At 45.5% G+C, this 20025-nt stretch overlaps 3 protein-coding genes across 4 annotated transcripts in view; 1 reads left to right on the plus strand and 2 right to left on the minus strand.

The window, feature by feature from the left end:
- LOC106591308 (metal transporter CNNM1) overlaps positions 1-3591 on the minus strand; it is a 25525-nt gene extending 21934 nt beyond the window's left edge. Inside the window, 4 exon segments of the mRNA XM_045708923.1 lie at positions 1291-2164; positions 2166-2466; positions 2468-2532; positions 2534-3591. Of these exon segments, the coding sequence (XP_045564879.1) occupies positions 1291-2164; positions 2166-2466; positions 2468-2532; positions 2534-2728 (1435 nt within the window). The 5' untranslated portion in view covers positions 2729-3591.
- LOC106591235 (sialoadhesin) overlaps positions 1-20025 on the minus strand; it is a 608384-nt gene that overhangs the window by 147072 nt on the left and 441287 nt on the right. The gene's annotated exons all lie outside the window — the stretch shown is intronic.
- LOC106591313 (4-hydroxy-2-oxoglutarate aldolase, mitochondrial) lies at positions 5136-16679 on the plus strand. Of its 2 annotated transcripts, XM_045708908.1 has the most exons (8): positions 5136-5267; positions 5600-5862; positions 6406-6534; positions 7433-7560; positions 11641-11775; positions 12329-12425; positions 14629-14762; positions 15665-16679. In XM_045708908.1, exons 2-8 carry the CDS (start codon positions 5628-5630, stop codon positions 15812-15814), a joined length of 1008 nt encoding a protein of 335 aa, XP_045564864.1. In that variant the 5' UTR covers positions 5136-5267; positions 5600-5627; the 3' UTR covers positions 15815-16679. The 2 variants fall into 2 exon arrangements, with proteins under 2 accessions (XP_045564864.1, XP_045564861.1); XM_045708905.1 differs by lacking the exon at positions 5136-5267 and having other exon boundaries at positions 5292-5862.

Consider the following 20025-nt stretch of genomic DNA (forward strand, 5'->3'; position numbering starts at 1 on the left):
TCTCATATACGGAAAATGCACACAGTCATGCCCTCTCTCATAAACACACACACACAGTGGCTGTGTTGAATGCAGCACCACAGAGGACAGATGAAGAGGGAGGGAGGGAGGAGGGAGGGAGGGAGGGAGGAGGGAGGGAGAGAGAGAGAGAGAGGGAGGCAGAGAGGGCGAAAGTGTTCTCTGAATATTTCATGTCTTCTCTCTGGGGGGCGGAGCGATGGAGGGGTGGAGGGAGGGAGAGAGAGAGGGGAGGGGGTGTCATGACAGGAAAGGACATTCTAAAGATAACAGCCTTTTTATGTCTCTCTCTCTGTCTCTCTCTGTGTCACCATGACATTCTCATCCCTCTATCTCTCTATCACACTTGTGCTCTCAATTCAATTCAAAACTCTCTCTCTCTCTCTTAAACACACACACACACACACACACACACACACACACACACACTATTTTGTTATCTATTCGTCTGTGTGGATTATACTGAGTGCTGATCTAGGATCAGGTCCCTCTTGTCCATGTAATCTAATTCATTATGTGATCTAAACGGAGAAACTGACCCAAGATCAGTATGAGATGCAGCATCTGAGATGCTTTATGAATTTGGGTCGAGACAGTGTAAACACATACCTCTATTGAAGGTGTCCTTCATGTGTTTCTCTAGCACAGCCTCTGCATGCAACAACATGAGAAACGCTGACACTGCCTTCTTCCCCCATAAACAGACACAGACCACATGGCAACATGGCTACCTGCTATTGGTCAACAGGAGACACACCCACCAAGCCACCTTACCTGCCCATATCATCATAAACTGCCCATTAGGAATAGGCTATTCCTAGTATGTATTCCAGATGGCACCCTATTCCCTTTGTTGTAGACTATCACTGGGATGGGATATCCCTGTTAGTCACACTATGGTACAGCGCCTCTTATGATCAGACAACAGTTGTTTCCACAGAGAGAATCTCACTGAAGTGACTTTATAAGACGACATTGACACTGGTTGGCCCAACATGTAAACTGTTGTCGTTTATGGAAATGAAATGAACAATAGGAGCTTAAACCAGTGACTGGCCAAGAAGGGAGAGAGAGGGGAGGGGGCGAGAGAGAGGGGGAGAAAGAGCGAGAGTGGGGGGGAGGAGAAGAGCGAGTGGGGGGGAGCGAGAGAGGGGGAGTAAAATATAGAGAGAGTGAGGGAGGAAAATATAGAGAGAGTGAGGGAGGAGACACACAATCGTACTATCTTTTCTAGAGTTTCTTGGGTGATCTTACTTCCCCCCCTCTCCTTACCCTTCTTGAACTCCTCCAGCATGGCATCCAGTTTGGTGTCGTTGAACACACAGTGCATGGGGTGTTTATAGAACTGTGTTATGGTCTTCAGATGGGTACAGTCATCCGGGTCAACGAACGCCAAGTCCTTCACGAACAGAATATCCACAATGTTCGACCGCAAGTTTTCGAACACTGGGATCCGCGTGTAGCCGCTCTGCATAATCTCCGACATGGTGTTGAAGTCCAGCACCGCTTCCGAGGTGAGCATGAAGCAGTCGGTTAGCGGAGTCAGAACATCTTCTACGGTCTTGGTCCGGAGCTCGAGCGCGCCCTGTATGATGTTGAGCTCCTCTTTAACCAGGTCGTGGTACGGGTCGGTCACCCGCAGCATCTCAAGGAGTTTTTCCCGCGTATAAAAGTTACTGATCTCCTGGTGGAGGATGAAGTCTAAGAGTTTACTGATGGGGTAGGAGATGGGGAAGGAGAGAACCATGAGAAGACGGGTTACCCAGATGGTTTTGGACGCAATGGCCAGGCCGTGCCGCGACGCAACAGAGTGTGGCAGGATCTCCCCAATGAAAAAGATCCCAAACGCGCACATAATGGTGGACAACCAGGTCATCCCCAGGATCTGACACATCCACACTGCGAGCGCCGCGTTGATCAGCGCGTTGCCCAGCAGCAAAGTGCACAGGACGTAGTTACCGTGCCGCCGCACTGACTCGATTTTCCTCGCGTATTTCTGCTCCTTGTCCGTGCCGCTGTTCTGCAGAACCTGGAGCTCCACCGGGTCCAACGCGAGCAGACTGAGGTTCAGGCCACTGAAGAGTGCCGAGAGGGCCAGTAACAGAACCGACACTAACACTTGAAGCCAGAGGTCCGGTTCCGGCCCCGCGCTCCACCACGGCGACCCAGAAATCCCGGGTCCGGTAGTGTTCCCATTTGGACCCGTCGAAGGCGCACATCGAATAGTACTTCATCTTCTCTCCCCTGCGCAGGTTCTTAGCCAGTACTTCCACCAACACGGAGTTCTGACTCGAAGCGGACTTGAAAGAGCCCAAGATCTCAATATCCGAGCTCCTGGCGTTTTTATCCATGCACATATTGCGCTTCGGGTGGACCTGCCCCTCTCTCCCCGGCCTCGGCTCCTCGATAAATGCTATCCAGGGAGCGGCGTTGGCTCTGGCCCCAGCGGTCCGGTTGAGCCTCTGTGGGGATGAGGGCGTAGTAGACCCGCAGCATGAAGCGGGTTCCTTCCGTGAGCTTTCAGCACCCCGTCGTCCACGGACAGCTCTCCCCCGGTCTCCTCCGGACGGAAGCCGAGCAGGGCGAGGGACGGGGAGGGGATGAGGCAGAGGGAGAGGAGAGAGAGGAACAGCAGCCGGGCTGGGGTGAGCGGTACCCTGGGGAAGAGGGGGGCGGTTCGGGACCGGGCAGCTGCATCTTCCGCAGCCATGATGCAGAGTGAGATTCTCCGCCACACTACAGATGCGAATCGACCGAGTCACGTGGCGGTGGCGAGCTCACGCTCCATCTGCCCGTGGTGGGAGGGGGACCAGTTCCGTTACAGTAGCTGCATTTCCCGGTGTTGTTGTTGATGCTGATGATGCTTCTCTACTCTACTACACCACGCAGCTAACGGGGCGGGTGGCTGGCTGGCCGCCTGTAGTCAAGTCATTTTTTGGGTGGGAGAGAGAATTCACCAGAATGATGTAGTGACGTAATGCAATTTTGCACGAAGATGCCGGCTACAAATGCCAAAAGGCACACGTACTGAGACACAAAAATAGAACACGGGAAGTTTCCATTCCAGATTGCTTCCCATCGCCAGTAATTGTGGGAAATGTGGGAAACGTTATAAGACTTAATTATCAGATTCCTTATCAAAGTCCCCCCACTCTGTCTAGCTATTCTACTCTCCACACCCAATCTGAATCTGTTTTTGCGCACGGACAAATAGCAGCCTATGCTATTGCCTGCACTGCACCTACTAAAAACATTATTCCAAAGATGTCTATGTTTTTGTTCAGTGGGTTTATAATTACGTAAACAGCATAGTCATCCTACTGGTATGTCTGTCTGTCTCTCTGTTATATTCCCATAACAACACATTGCGGGCAGACGGAATGGAAACAAAAATAACTGCTAAAAGAATGTCGTGGATCGGATGTGGCTTTTATGAAACTATTATCTCTCTCCCTCCCCCCTCTCTCTGTCTCCCACTCGTCTCTTCCTCGCTCGCGCTCTGCCTGTTTCTCTCCCAATTCTCTCTTTATCCTACCTATCTCCCTCCTTCGCTTTCTCTCTCTCTCCCCTCTCCCCCCCTCTCTCTCTCTCTCTCTCTCTCTCTCTCTCTCTCTCATACATGAACAAAAGGCTGAGGAGCAGTATATTGTTGTGTAGAGCTGGCCGAGGCACAGCCTGGCTCAGTAAACAGCTCTCCCTGATCAGCGCCAAGGCCGGGACTCCTTCTTTCACCTGTCTGTCAGACACACAGACCATGCTCAGAATGGTGATTATGCCTCCAGACTACACAAAGGTCCTATATAGAACCATAAAGGGTTATATCGCTTGCTTCACGTATGAAACCCCTAAAAGTTCTATAGAGAACCCCAAATAACCCTTTTTTTCTAAGAGCATATCTAGAACCAGTGCCTGGTTTAGTTTGAGGATAATATTAATAATATATATATTTTTAAAGACATTTACATTTTAGTCATTTAGCAGACGCTCTTATCCAGAGCGACTTACAGTAGTGAATGCATACATTTCATACAATTTCATACTTTTTTTTTTCTTCCTGTGCTGGCCCCCCCCGTGGGAAACGAACCCACAACCCTGGCATTATGCAAAGTAATCTGATGTAAAGCAAAACAATTTTGTGAATTAGGACTATTGAGATTTAAACGTGGATCACTTGTGAGTTGTTTTGTGTGTAGACATAATATCAGGATTGTAATATATCGGCTCTAATCTCCAGAAGACGGCGGTATTGTACAACATATGATAATATATGTGCTAACAATAATTCTTGATAATGTATCCATCTTTACCTATAACTGATTGAAGCCCTGGTCATAGCTGTAGTAATATCACATATTCTATAGATTCATGATCCATTGTCCTCATAATAAATTAAATCACATATGTTCCGAAGAAACGGTATGATTTGCATATGGATATGGATATGGATATGCGAGATTTGGTCATTTAACAAAAACATTATCACTCTTATGTTCTAATACCGGTAAGTAGCCTAAGTAGCCTACTTTCTGAGGTTTGTTTTTCTAAACATCAAAAATAGTAACTATATTTTATAACTGTCTTGCTCTTTATTGGTGGTCCATGCATGACGTGCGCGGATCTTCACAAAAACGAAAGATTACGGATATACTGACAATATACTTCTCTCTCCGCCCTGACAATGTTAGTCGTTGTCCACAAAGCGCGTCAGCGGGCTGTCTATCCCCTTTCTTTAGATTAGTGGATGGATACATCTCATTATTTTAATACTATTTTGAATATTCGATGAGGGTTGTTGACGTCAACCGCTGTGCTCAATGGAGAGACTCTATGCCACTTGCCTCATAACATGAATATGCATAGCCATCTCGAGACAACTGCGATATAAAGTGATTTTTCTCTAAATTACGGTGATGGCACGTGTGCTACTTATATCAGCACACTCTGACAACTTAAGCATTCCAAAATGTCTATTCAATCAAATAAACCTCACGTAGCACACGTGAGGTTAATAAGCCATTCATTGTTTGTTGTTGACCAAATTCGACACTCATTGACCGCCAAACAAAAACTCCTTGCTTGGTGTGCGAAAAAACGTCACCTGCTGGAGGGAGACCGATTTTCTGCCGAGTTGGGCCTCTCTTTACCTCTTCCTCTCTGCCAAAACTGAAGCAAGCCTGCGCTGCTGCCTAACCAGCTTGAAAGTTGCCTAGGTCCTACACCCCACTGAAATGCAAATATTTTATTCACCGGTATGTCTTAATTCAATGTGCAAATGAGAATGTCCTAATAGTGATATTGAACTGAAAGTGTATAGAGATCGGCAACTTTGGAGAGTGTAGGCCTATATTCTTGGGAGCGAACAACTCGACCTGTAGCGCATAGAATAAACATGGGTAACGTACTGTATTACTAGACTCGCTGAGGAAGGCCACCTGATTTCCAAAGCTGGGAAAATGTCAACCCCCCTTAACTTTTTGTCAATATTTAGAGAGCGTCGTTGTATATTAACTGGGCTGACATAGTCTGTGCTACATCTGTTGGTGTCGGCCACCGTACTTTGTCAACCCACCCGCTTCTGTAGCCAAAATACAGAGGTTCCATTTGACACGATGTTCGGTGTCAAAACTCTCCGAACAGTCGGTCCAGCAGTGTGTAGACGTGGTGCCTCTGTGCTGTGGAAGCCAACTAGGACCCAGAGCCGAACCCAAAGCGCTGCGGCTGGACAGAGAGTGGACATCGGGGGGATCTACCCGCCCATAGCCACGCCGTTCACTCAGAAAGAGGACGTGGACTATCAGAAACTGGATGAAAACCTGCAGAAATATGCAAAGATTCCTTTCAAAGGTAATTACAATTTACAAAGTATTTTCTGCAATGACAGACTGGTTTATCCTGGTTCAAGTTTTTATACTGTCTTCTTTGCAAATCGAAATGAATTATGAAAATGAAGACAACATGATCTGAGGATCGTACATCTAATTATTTTGTATGCGTATTAGTCCATGTAGTCTAAAGATCTTGCGTTTCCCGATGAAAGTGTCCTAAGAGTAGCCTATAGCCTAATTGTGACAATTAAAACTATATATTGCGTTGAGGAGGTAATACCGTGGTCGTGTCGGTGGCCTCGTGTTTGTCATATAGACTGTCAGCCAGTTCATTTGGTTAGGGGCCAGGCCCAGGGGCAAGGTCCGACTCAGGCGCAGAGGTGCACGTTTGCAGGCAAGGTACAATAGATTGATATAGTCCCCAGCGGAGGGTGTTTGGTGCCCTCTGGCAGATTCCCACGGTCAGTCGCGTTTTCCTGTATACTGACGTTTCAGGGCTAGGCGCTGTTCTTTCACCACTTGATTGGTGCAAACATGATGATGAAGATGTTCTGTGTTCCAGGTCTGGTGGTGCAGGGCTCTAATGGAGAGTATCCCTACCTGACGGATGAGGAGAGGGTAGAGGTGGTGAGGAGGGTCAGACTGGCACTGCCCACAGACAAACTGGTCATGGCAGGATCCGGATGTGAATGTAAGGCTCTGTGTGACAGAGAAGAAGACCATTTGACTCTCATTAATGTAACTGACCGATGACCACATATAGGAACCATATGAAACATGACTACTGAATTTTACAGCAAAAATGTGTTCATGTGCGAAGTGTGAATACTGTGATTTTGACTATTTCAGGAGACACTTTACCTCTCAGTCCAGCTACAGAGTTTTAATATCATGTGGTTTTATTGGCTGATAATGGTTGTCCAATAAACCCAATAACACAATCTTTTATTGGGCTGTATGGTCATTGCTACCACATCATGCCCCTGTAATGCCCCAGTGTTAACGACTGAAAAGGATGGCCACTTTCCTATATTGTATAGGTTACAACATGACATTAACATGGTGCACTTAGCCTACCTAGAGATGTTATAACACAGTACATAGCCAGTAATATAACATTTGAAATGTCTTATGTTCTTTTAAAACTTTTCGAGCGTAATGTTTCCCTCGTTTATTTCCCTTTTGTTTATTATCTACTTCACTTGCTTTGGCAATGTAATTATATGTTTCCCATGCCAATGAAGCCCTTTAATGGAATTGAATAGTGTTGTAAACATGGATCTGAATAAATCTCTTTCTCTCTCCTTTTCTTTTTCTCCCTTTTCTTTCTCTCTCCCATCTCTCTCTCCCTCTTTATCCTTTCTTCTCCTTTCCCTCCCTCCCTCCCTCCCTCCCTCCCTCCCTCCCTCCCTCCCTCCCTCCCTCCCTCCCTCCCTCCCTCCCTCCCTCCCTCCCTCCCTCCCTATTTCTCTTACTCTCTCTCTTTCTGTCTCCCCCCTTATCTCTCCTCTCTAACCTTTCCCTCACCCCGATCTTTCCCTCTCCCCCCTCGCTTTCTCCCCCTCTCCCCTGTCCCCCTTCCCCCTCAGCCACCAAAGCTACGGTAGTGATGACAGAGAGGATGGCGGGGCCGGGGGCAGACCTGGTTCTCGTGGTAACGCCATGCTTCTACAAGGGCATGATGGACAGCAGGGCGCTGGTTCACCACTTCACACAGGTCAGCTGATTTTCTACTACTACTTCTACTATTTCCTCTACTACTTCTACTACTTCTTCTACTTCTCCTACCTCTACTACTTCTACTACTACTTCTACTACTACTTCCTCTACTTCTACTACTACTTCTACTACTACTTCCTCTACTTCTACTACTACTACTTTTACTTCTACTACTACTTTTACTACTTCTACTACTACTTCTTCTACTACTTCTACTCCTTCTACTACTACTTCTACTACTACTACTTCTACTACTCCTTTTACTACTTCTACTACTACTACTTCTACTACTACTTTTACTACTTCTACTACTACTTCTTCTACTTCTACTACTACTTCTACTACTACTTCTACTACTACTTCCTCTACTTCTACTACTTCTACTACTACTTCCTCTACTTCTACTACTTCACCTACTACTACTTCTACTACTTCTACTACTTCACCTACTACTACTTCTACTACTTCTTCTTCTCCTCTTCTTATTCTTCTTCACACAGAACAGCTGTCCTCTCTATTAGAGGTCGACCGATTAATAGGCATGGCCGATTAATTAGGGCCGATTTCAAGTTTTCATAACAACCGGTAAATGTCATTTTTGGATGCCGATTATGGCCGATTACATTGCATTCCACGAGGAGACCGCGTGGCAGGCTGACCACCTGTTATGCGAGGGCAGCAAGGAGCCAAGGTAAGTTGCTAGCTAGCATTAAACTTATCTTATAAAAAACAATCCATCTTCACTTAATCACTAGTAAACTACAGATGGTTGATGATATTACTAGGTTAACTAGCTTGTCCTGCGATGCATATAATCAATGCGGTGCCTGTTAATATATCATCGAATCACAGCCTACTTCACCAAACGGGTGATGAATTAACAAAAGCGCATTCGCGAAAAAAAGCACAATCGTTGCACGAATGTACCTAACCATAAACATAAATGCCTTTGTGTCACTTCTCTTGCGTTCATTGCACGTAGAGTCAGGGTATATGCAACAGGTTGGGCCGCCTGGCAAGTCCTCAACTGGCAGCTTCATTAAAAAGTACCCGCAAAACACCAGTCTCAACGTCAACAGTGAAGAGGCGACTCTGGGATGCTGGCCTTCTAGGCAGAGTTGTAAAGAAAAAGCCATATCTCAGACTGGCAAAATAAAATAAAAGATTAAGATGGGCAAAAGAACACAGACACTGGATAGAGGAACTCTGCCTACAAGGCCAGCATCCCGGAGTTGCCTCTTCACTGTTGACGTTGAGACTGGTGTTTTGCGGGTTATTTTTAATGAAGCTGCCAGTTGAGGACTTGTGAGGCGTCCCACTCCTCTTTCTATTCTGGTTAGAGTCAGTTTGCCCTGTTCTGTGAAGGGAGTGGTACACAACGTTGTACGAGTTCTTCAGTTTCTTGGGAATTTCTCACATGGAATAGCCATCATTTCTCAGAACAAGAATAGACTGACGGTTTCAGAAGAAAGTTATTTGTTTCTGGCCATTTTGAGCCTGTAATCGAACCCACAAATGCTGATGCTCCAGATACTCAACTAGTCTGAAGAAGGCCAGTTTTATTGCTTCTTTAATCAGGACAACAGTTTTCAGCTGTGCTTACATAATTGCAAAAGGGTTTTCTAATGATCAATTAGCCTTTTAAAATTATAAACTTGGATTAGCTAACACAACGTGCCACTGATGGTTGCTGATAATGGGCCTCTACACCTATGTAGATATTTCATAAAAAATCAGCCGTTTCCAGCTACAATAGTCATTTACAACATTAACAATGTCTGCACTGTATTTCTGATCAATTTGATGTTATTTTAATGGGCCAAAATTTTGCTTTTCTTTTAAAAACAAGGACATTTCTAAGTGACCCCAAACTTTTGAACGGTAGTAGTGTATACCATATCTCTTAATATTGTAATGAAACAGCAGGAGCAGGTCTCGAACCCTAGACCTTCTAGCCCTAAGTCCAGCTTTCTATCGACTGTGCTGCAAAAGCATGCTCCAGTGGCAGAGTCGATATCCGCGCTTATAAACCCAGGGTCATTACAAAATATACCATATGTCTTAATATATACCATATGTCTTAATATATACCACATGTCTTAATATATACAATATATCTTAATATATGCCACATGTCTTAATATATGCCACATGTCTTAATATATGCCACATGTCTTAATATATGCCACATGTCTTAATATATACCACATGTCTTAATATATACCACATGTCTTAATATATATCACATGTCATAATATACTGCTCAAAAAAATAAAGGGAACACTTAAACAACACATCCTAGACCTGAATGAAAGAAATAATCTTATTAAATACTTTTTTCTTTACATAGTTGAATGTGCTGACAACAAAATCACACAAAAATAATCAATGGAAATCCAATTTATTAACCCATGGAGGTCTGGATTTGGAGTCACACTCAAAATTAAAGTGGAAAACCACACTACAGGCTGATCCAACTTTGATGTAATGTCCTTAAAACAAGTCAAAATGAGGCTCAGTAGTGTGTGTGGCCTCCACGTGCCTGTATGACCTCCCTACAACGCCTGGGCATGCTCCTGATGAGGTAGCGGATGGTCTCCTGAGGGATCTCCTCCCAGACCTGGACTAAAGCATCCGCCAACTCCTGGACAGTCTGTGGTGCAACGTGGCGTTGGTGGATGGAGCGAGACATGATGTCCCAGATGTGCTCAATTGGATTCAGGTCTGGGGAACGGGCGGGCCAGTCCATAGCATCAATGCCTTCCTCTTGCAGGAACTGCTGACACACTCCAGCCACATGAGGTCTAGCATTGTCTTGCATTAGGAGGAACCCAGGGCCAACCGCACCAGCATATTGTCTCACAAGGGGTCTGAGGATCTCATCTCGGTACCTAATGGCAGTTAGGCTACCTCTGGCGAGCACATGGAGGGCTGTGCGGCCCCCCAAAGAAATGTCACCCCACACCATGACTGATCCACCGCCAAACCGGTCATGCTGGAGGATGTTGCAGGCAGCAGAACGTTCTCCACGGCGTCTCCAGACTCTGTCACGTCTGTCACGTGCTCAGTGTGAACCTGCTTTCATCAGTGAAGAGCACAGGGCGCCAGTGGCGAATTTGCCAATCTTGGTGTTCTCTGGCAAATGCCAAACGTCCTGCACGGTGTTGGGCTGTAAGCACAACCCCACCTGTGGACGTCGGGCCCTCATACCACCCTCATGGAGTCTGTTTCTGACCGTTTGAGCAGACACATGCACATTTGTGGCCTGCTGGAGGTCATTTTGCAGGGCTCTGGCAGTGCTCCTCCTGCTCCTCCTTGCACAAAGGCGGAGGTAGCGGTCCTGCTGCTGGGTTGTTGCCCTCCTACGGCCTCCTCCACGTCTCCCTGATGTACTGGCCTGTCTCCTGGTAGCGCCTCCATGCTCTGGACACTACGCTGACAGACACAGCAAACCTTCTTGCCACAGCTCGCATTGATGTGCCATCCTGGATGAGCTGCACTACTTGAGCCACTTGTGTGGGTTGTAGACTCCGTCTCATGCTACCACTAGAGTGAAAGCACCGCCAGCATTCAAAAGTGACCAAAACATCAGCCAGGAAGCATAGGAACTGAGAAGTGGTCTGTGGTCCCCACCTGCAGAACCACTCCTTTATTGGGGGTGTCTTGCTAATTGCCTATAATTTCCACCTGTTGTCTATTCCATTTGCACAACAGCATGTTAAATTTATTGTCAATCAGTGTTGCTTCCTAAGTGGACAGTTTGATTTCACAGAAGTGTGATTGACTTGGAGTTACATTCAGTTGTTTAAGTGTTCCCTTTATTATTTTGAGCAGTGTATATACAATATGTCATAATATATACAATATGTCATAATATATACAATATGTCATAATATATACCATATGTCATAATATATACCACATGTCATAATATATATGTCATAGTTCTGATCTGTTCTGAATCCATGCAGTCTGGACCATAGAAATAGAATGCAATAGATACATAATTATTCTGATTCTATGGCCTGGACCGGGGTTGTGTTTGGTCCCGGTGTTGTCTCTCTGTCTCCCCCTGCAGGTGGCAGACAGTAGTCCAGTACCAGTAGTTCTGTACAATGTCCCGGCTAACACAGGTCTGGACCTTCCTGTTGATGCTGTGGTGAGACTGGCCCAACACCCTAACATACTGGGACTCAAGGACAGCGGAGGAGACGTGAGTCCTCACACACACACACACACACACACACACACACACACACACACACACACACACACACACACACACACACACACAGTGGGTTTTCCCACTGTGTGTGTGTGTGTGTGTGTGTGTGTATTTATGTATCCTTTGAACATCGCAGCATTTCAAGTTTATTTGGAAACGGTGGTTCATGTCTTGACTGACAAGAGAATAAAACAAAAATAGAGAGGGATGAATATTGCATGGAAAACTCCCTTCATCTCCTCTTTTGAAGTATCTCTTCTCACCTGTCAACTCTCGTTCCATTCTCTCTTTCTCTCTCTGTTTATTTTTCAGTAGTTATTTAGTGATGAGAGTTGTTTGGTACTACTGGCCTACTGCTCCTCCTGATAACAGTCCTCATCCTGACAGCAGGGCGGAGTGATGGGGAGAACATGCTGTCGGCATCCCAAATGCCACCCTATTCCCTATAAAGTGCACTACAGTTGATCAGGGCCTATAGGGACGCATACCACTGTTTTTCTCTCCTTTTACATCCCTGGGTTTTTCTCCTGTCGTTCCTCAGATCACCAGGATCGCTCTGATCGTTCACAAAACGAAGCCGCAGGATTTTCAGGTTCTGGCGGGTTCCGCTGGGTTCCTCATGGCGGCGTATTCCGTGGGTAAGAACTTAGAACCTAGCACACAGACCCTATAGCTTAGAATCTAGAACCTACAACATAGAATGTAGAGTTTAAGAACCACAAACGTAGAACCTAGAACTTGGAACTGACATTGACCATCTCAATTCCCTCTCTGGTAATCACTTAGCGTTATATCACAGGGGTGTAGGGTACCAAACAGCACTTCTCTCCTATGCTAGCTAGTACCACCCAACTTTGTACTGCAGACATGTATGAATATGTGAAAACCTTAGGGGATAGAGAGAATAGAGCTATATAGAGTATGAACCTCCGACTAATGAGTCGTTCTCTCTGTCAGAATATACTGTCTCTGTATTATACAGTATCTGTCCTACAGAGCTGTCTCTCTCTCTCTCTCTCTCTCTCTCTCTCTCTCAGCTCACATTTACACAGGTGAAATGTGATAATAATCTGATGGGGTGTATGCTGCAGTAATATAGATTATTTTATTTAACCAGGCAAGTCAGTTAAGAACAAATTCTTATTTACAATGACGGCCTACCAAAAGGCAAAAGGCCTCCTGCGGGCACGAGGGCTGGGATTTAAAAATAAAAAATAAATGAAATAAAAATATAGGACAAAACATACATCACGACAAGAGAGACAACACAACACTAAATAAAGACATACCTAAGACAACAACATAGCATGGCAGCAACACATGACAACACAGCATGGTAGCAACACAACGTGGCTGCAGCACACATGGTAGCAGAACAAAACGGGGTACAAACATTATTGGGCTCAGACAACAGCACAAAGGGCAAGAAGGTAGAGACAACAATGCATCACGCAAAGCAGCCACAACTGTCAGTAAGAGTGTCCATGATTGAGTCTTTGAATGAAGAGATGGAGTTAAAACTGTCCAGTTTGAGTGTTTGTTGCAGCTCGTTCCAGTCGCTAGCTGCAGCGAACTGAAAAGACAGACGACCCAGGGATGTGTGTGCTTTGGGGACCTTTAACAGAATGTGACTGGCAGAACGGGTGTTTGTATGGGGAGGATGAGGGCTGCAGTAGATATCTCAAATAGGGGGGAGTGAGGCCGAAGAGGGTTTTATAAATAAGCATCAACTAGTGGGTCTTGCGACGGGTATACAGAGATGACCAGTTTACAGCGGAGTAGAGACTGCAGTGATGTGTCCTATAAGTAGCAGTACTCTAGTACAGAGTGTAGTGATGTGTCCTATAAGGAGCAGTAATAGTACAGAGTATAGTGATGTGTCCTATAAGGAGCAGTAATATAGTACAGAGTGTAGTGATGTGTCCTATAAGGAGCAGTAATATAGTACAGAGTGTAGTGATGTGTCCTATAAGGAGCAGTAATATAGTACAGAGTGTAGTGATGTGTCCTATAAGGAGCAGTAATATAGTACAGAGTGTAGTGATGTGTCCTATAAGGAGCAGTAATATAGTACAGAGTGTAGTGATGTGTCCTATAAGGAGCAGTAATAGTACAGAGTGTAGTGATGTGTCTTATAAGGAGCAGTAATATAGTACAGACAGTAATATAGTACAGAGTGTAGTGATGTGTCCTATAAGGAGCAGTAATAGTACAGAGTGTAGTGATGTGTCTTATAAGGAGCAGTAATATAGTACAGTGTAGTGATGTGTCCTATAAGGAGCAGTAATATAGTACAGAGTGTAGTGATGTGTCCTATAAGGAGCAGTAATATAGTACAGAGTAGTGATGTGTCCTATATGGAGCAGTAATATAGATGATCTGCAGAGAGGAGGAGTACAGGATGACTAATATCATGTGACTGGGATTTGGTGGGTGTGTCTGTACTGTCTGTGTACAGTACGTATTGTGTGTGTGTGTGTGTGTGTGTGTGTGTGTGTGTGTGCGCGATGTTGAGATCCACAGCTCCTTCATCTACCTCAAGATGCTGAAGGAAGGGGTGTGTCATATGGCTGTCTATCAAAATGCATATTTGAGGAAATCATATGGGATGTCAGTCACGCGCACGGGCCCAGGGCCCAACTGCCAATCCTTACAGTTAGATATGCTTCCATAAGCTGTCAGTCAAATAGTAGGAATATGAAGGAGCAGGTCACGTGTGAGTGTTAAAGCTGTGTTTCAGATCAATAATACTGACAAGTAGTACTAATACTAATAGTACTAATACTGTGTGTGTGTGTGTGTGTGCGTGTGTGTGTGCGTGTGTGTGTGTGTGTGTTGCAGGTTGTGTGGGCGGTGTGTGTGCGCTTGCCAACGTTCTGGGTCGTGAGGTGTGTGAGCTGGAGCAGCTGTGTGTGTCGGGACGGTGGGAAGAAGCCAGTGCTCTGCAGCAGCGCCTCATAGAGCCCAACACTGCTGTAAGTCAAGCTACATAAACCCTATGTAACCCTACATAAGAGTTGACATAGTGACTTCATGACAGCTCCAGAGCCCTAAGTAGCATAAGAGTGACATAGAGAGGGCAAAGACATAGAGCTCAACACTACTGTGAGTGAAGCTTCATAACCCTACATACAGTGCATTCAGAAAGTATTTAGACCCCTTAACATTTTCCACATTTAGTTATGTGATGGATTACATTTAATGTTTTCCTCCTCAATCTTCATACAATACCCCATACAACCCCATAATACCCCATACAATACCCCATACAACCCCATAATACCCCATACAATACCCCACATAGCCCTACATGAAAGTGACATAACCCTACACAACAGTGACATACCCCAACATAGGAGTGACATAGAGTCCAGCACAGCTTTGAGTGAACCTACATAGCCCTAAATAACCGTGCATAATTTTGTCACAGAGCTGTGAGTCAAGCTACATTACCCTTCAATAGGGGACTTGACAGGTACGGTAGCGTCAGAACACAAAGCTACATTACCCTTCAATGGGGGACTTGACAGGTACAGTAGCGTCAGAACACAAAGCTACATTACCCTTCAATAGGGGACTTGACAGGTACGGTAGCGTCAGAACACAAAGCTACATTACCCTTCAATGGGGGACTTGACAGGTACGGTAGCGTCAGAACACAAAGCTACATTACCCTTCAATGGGGGACTTGACAGGTACGGTAGCGTCAGAACACAAAGCTACATTACCCTTCAATAGGGGACTTGACAGGTACGGTAGCGTCAGAACACAAAGCTACATTACCCTACAACCAGTAAATGTGACATAAGAACAGGGTTAAGTTCTTGGCATAACATCACCCCCCCACCACATCCACTCCTCTCTTTGTTGTTGTTAGGTGACCAGGAAGTTTGGCGTTCCCGCTCTCAAGCAGGCGATGGAGTGGTTTGGTTACCACGGCGGCACCTGTCGCTCTCCTCTTCAACCTCTCTCAGAGGCCGAATTACAGCAGCTCAGACTGGACTTCTCCACCAATGGCTGGCTCTGAAGGGGACAGGGGGCGGGACTGAGTAGAAGACAAGGGACTGGGCCTGCTCCAGGTTGAAGTTGGCATCATAGAATAGAATGTGGATTTCCTTTCTACTCATTCTTATTATATGGTTGGCTCTAACCACAGATCTAGGATCAGGTGACTCTACACCCAGTCATAACCTTAAACATTAGGGAGTTGAGAAAAGATGTGACCCTGTATCAGTTGTTAGGGGCAACTGTTTCATACATGCATAGCTTCCTTCCCTTCCTGGCCTTAAATCTAAGAGGACTTGATAGTTGAAAGCAATAACCAATCCAGTCCTTTCACCGATCAGTGGTCATGCTGCCTTGCTATATTCTTGGGACAGACCTCTCCTCAACAAACCTTTCATCTCAATGGGATCACCTGTACAAATAAAATACAGAAATAAACAGACAACTAAAAAGAAACAGATTGTTGTAAAGAAGGGAAAATACTGTGGCTCAATGTGATGAGACTTCCTCTGTTCCTGTTTGTCTAAAGTGTCCAAGGTTGCTCTAGCTATGTGAGGAGATATGTCAACACCGTAGGACTGTAGGACTACCCTAAGGCCTCCCACCTGTAATGGCCATAGGGGTTTTGATTGTGTCCCACATCACACCCTATTCACTACATAGTGCACTGCTGTTGACCAGAGCCCTATGGGTCCTGGTTAAAAGTTGTGCACTGTATAGGGAATGGGTTGCCATTTTGGGACGCACACTTTGACCTGAATTAAATACAGCAGGAAATAAAAAGAAATGTAAGGAATAAGAGTTTGTTTATATGCTCAAAGGATGTTTTTCAATCTGTTTCTTCCAGATAGAGAGAGAAATAAAGAGAAAGACAACCTACCCAGCAACCGTCACTTTGTCCTGCTATTTCTGTTTAAACAAGATGAGCTCCTTCCATTCTATAGGCAACCTAGATCTATAGGTAACATTCCACAGAGCCAGGTGTCATGTCCTGCACTAACCTAGATCTATAGGTAACATTCCACAGAGCCAGGTGTCATGTCCTGCACTAACCTAGATCTATAGGTAACATTCCACAGAGCCATGTGTAATGTCCTGCACTAACCTAGATCTATAGGTAACATTCCACAGAGCCAGGTGTCATGTCCTGCACTAACCTATATCTATAGGTAACATTCCACAGAGCCAGGTGTCATGTCCTGCACTAACCTAGATCTATAGGTAACATTCCACAGAGCCATGTGTAATGTCCTGCACTAACCTATATCTATAGGTAACATTCCACAGAGCCAGGTGTAATGTCCTGCACTAACCTAGATCTATAGGTAACATTCCACAGAGCCATGTGTCATGTCCTGCACTAACCTAGATCTATAGGTAACATTCCACAGAGCCAGGTGTCATGTCCTGCACTAACCTATATCTATAGGTAACATTCCACAGAGCCAGGTGTCATGTCCTGCACTAACCTAGATCTATAGGTAACATTCCACAGAGCCAGGTGTCATGTCCTGCACTAACCTAGATCTATAGGTAACATTCCACAGAGCCAGGTGTCATGTCCTGCACTAACCTAGATCTATAGGTAACATTCCACAGAGCCAGGTGTCATGTCCTGCACTAACCTAGATCTATAGGTAACATTCCACAGAGCCAGGTGTCATGTCCTGCACTAACCTAGATCTATAGGTAACATTCCACAGAGCCAGGTGTCATGTCCTGCACTAACCTAGATCTATAGGTAACATTCCACAGAGCCAGGTGTCATGTCCTGCACTAACCTAGATCTATAGGTAACATTCCACAGAGCCAGGTGTCATGTCCTGCACTAACCTAGATCTATAGGTAACATTCCACAGAGCCAGGTGTCATGTCCTGCACTAACCTAGATCTATAGGTAACATTCCACAGAGCCAGGTGTCATGTCCTGCACTAACCTAGATCTATAGGTAACATTCCACAGAGCCAGGTGTCATGTCCTGCACTAACCTAGATCTATAGGTAACATTCCACAGAGCCAGGTGTCATGTCCTGCACTAACCTAGATCTATAGGTAACATTCCACAGAGCCAGGTGTCATGTCCTGCACTAACCTAGATCTATAGGTAACATTCCACAGAGCCAGGTGTCATGTCCTGCACTAACCTAGATCTATAGGTAACATTCCACAGAGCCAGGTGTCATGTCCTGCACTAACCTAGATCTATAGGTAACATTCCACAGAGCCAGGTGTCATGTCCTGCACTAACCTAGATCTATAGGTAACATTCCACAGAGCCATGTGTAATGTCCTGCACTAACCTAGATCTATAGGTAACATTCCACAGAGCCAGGTGTCATGTCCTGCACTAACCTAGATCTATAGGTAACATTCCACAGAGCCATGTGTAATGTCCTGCACTAACCTAGATCTATAGGTAACATTCCACAGAGCCATGTGTAATGTCCTGCACTAACCTAGATCTATAGGTAACATTCCACAGAGCCAGGTGTCATGTCCTGCACTAACCTAGATCTATAGGTAACATTCCACAGAGCCATGTGTAATGTCCTGCACTAACCTAGATCTATAGGTAACATTCCACAGAGCCAGGTGTCATGTCCTGCACTAACCTAGATCTATAGGTAACATTCCACAGAGCCAGGTGTCATGTCCTGCACTAACCTAGATCTATAGGTAACATTCCACAGAGCCAGGTGTCATGTCCTGCACTAACCTAGATCTATAGGTAACATTCCACAGAGCCAGGTGTCATGTCCTGCACTAACCTAGATCTATAGGTAACATTCCACAGAGCCAGGTGTCATGTCCTGCACTAACCTAGATCTATAGGTAACATTCCACAGAGCCAGGTGTCATGTCCTGCACTAACCTAGATCTATAGGTAACATTCCACAGAGCCATGTGTCATGTCCTGCACTAACCTAGATCTATAGGTAACATTCCACAGAGCCAGGTGTCATGTCCTGCACTAACCTAGATCTATAGGTAACATTCCACAGAGCCAGGTGTCATGTCCTGCACTAACCTATATCTATAGGTAACATTCCACAGAGCCAGGTGTCATGTCCTGCACTAACCTAGATCTATAGGTAACATTCCACAGAGCCAGGTGTCATGTCCTGCACTAACCTAGATCTATAGGTAACATTCCACAGAGCCAGGTGTCATGTCCTGCACTAACCTAGATCTATAGGTAACATTCCACAGAGCCAGGTGTCATGTCCTGCACTAACCTATATCTATAGGTAACATTCCACAGAGCCAGGTGTCATGTCCTGCACTAACCTAGATCTATAGGTAACATTCCACAGAGCCAGGTGTCATGTCCTGCACTAACCTAGATCTATAGGTAACATTCCACAGAGCCAGGTGTCATGTCCTGCACTAACCTAGATCTATAGGTAACATTCCACAGAGCCAGGTGTCATGTCCTGCACTAACCTAGATCTATAGGTAACATTCCACAGAGCCAGGTGTATCACTGTCCTGCACTAACCTAGATCTATAGGTAACATTCCACAGAGCCATGTGTCATGTCCTGCACTAACCTAGATCTATAGGTAACATTCCACAGAGCCAGGTGTCATGTCCTGCACTAACCTAGATCTATAGGTAACATTCCACAGAGCCAGGTGTCATGTCCTGCACTAACCTAGATCTATAGGTAACATTCCACAGAGCCAGGTGTAATGGTTAAGGTTAGGATTGGGTGAGGTGAAGCTGATCCTAGATCTGTACCCAGGTGGAAACTTCACTACCCATTGTTGGCCACTCGAGGGTGCTGTGGCCCACTATAAGCAGCGAGGCGACGCTGGGATGGTTCAGCATCAAGGGCATCCGTCTAATCTCCATTAAGGAGGATGTAAACCCTTGGCATGTGATTCTCTGCCCCCGACACGAGCATGGGGTCAATGGGGGATGAAGGAGGGAAGGTGAGGGGAAGAAATCCACTCCTCTAGTCAGCGCAAAGCAATGGCCAGTCAGCAAACCTGTTTCACCTGCCCTCTCTCCTTCCCCTCCCTCCTACTGCTCAGCACTTGTCAAGGGGCAATGATGACACATGGAGAAATGTCTCTACCTCCCTCCCCCATCTCTCTCTCTCCTCAATCTCTCTATCTCCCCTTTCAGCCATTTCTCATTCCACTCCTCCTTCTCTTGCTTTCTGTTTTACTTTCTCTCTGTCTCTCTCTCTCTGTCTCTCTCTCGCTCTGTCTTTCTCTCTCGCTCTG

Source organism: Salmo salar, chromosome ssa02 (assembly GCF_905237065.1).
Source record: "Salmo salar chromosome ssa02, Ssal_v3.1, whole genome shotgun sequence".
NCBI classification, from domain to species: Eukaryota; Metazoa; Chordata; class Actinopteri; order Salmoniformes; family Salmonidae; genus Salmo; species Salmo salar.

Coding starts and splice junctions, on each gene's coding strand:
- LOC106591313 (XM_045708908.1), top strand. CDS start 5,628: ATGTTCGGTGTCAAAACTCTCCGAACAGTCGGTCCAGCAGTGTGTAGA. Junction 5,863..6,405: donor TGCAAAGATTCCTTTCAAAG/GTAATTACAATT, acceptor TCTGTGTTCCAG/GTCTGGTGGTGCAGGGCTCT. Junction 11,776..12,328: donor TCAAGGACAGCGGAGGAGAC/GTGAGTCCTCAC, acceptor GTCGTTCCTCAG/ATCACCAGGATCGCTCTGAT.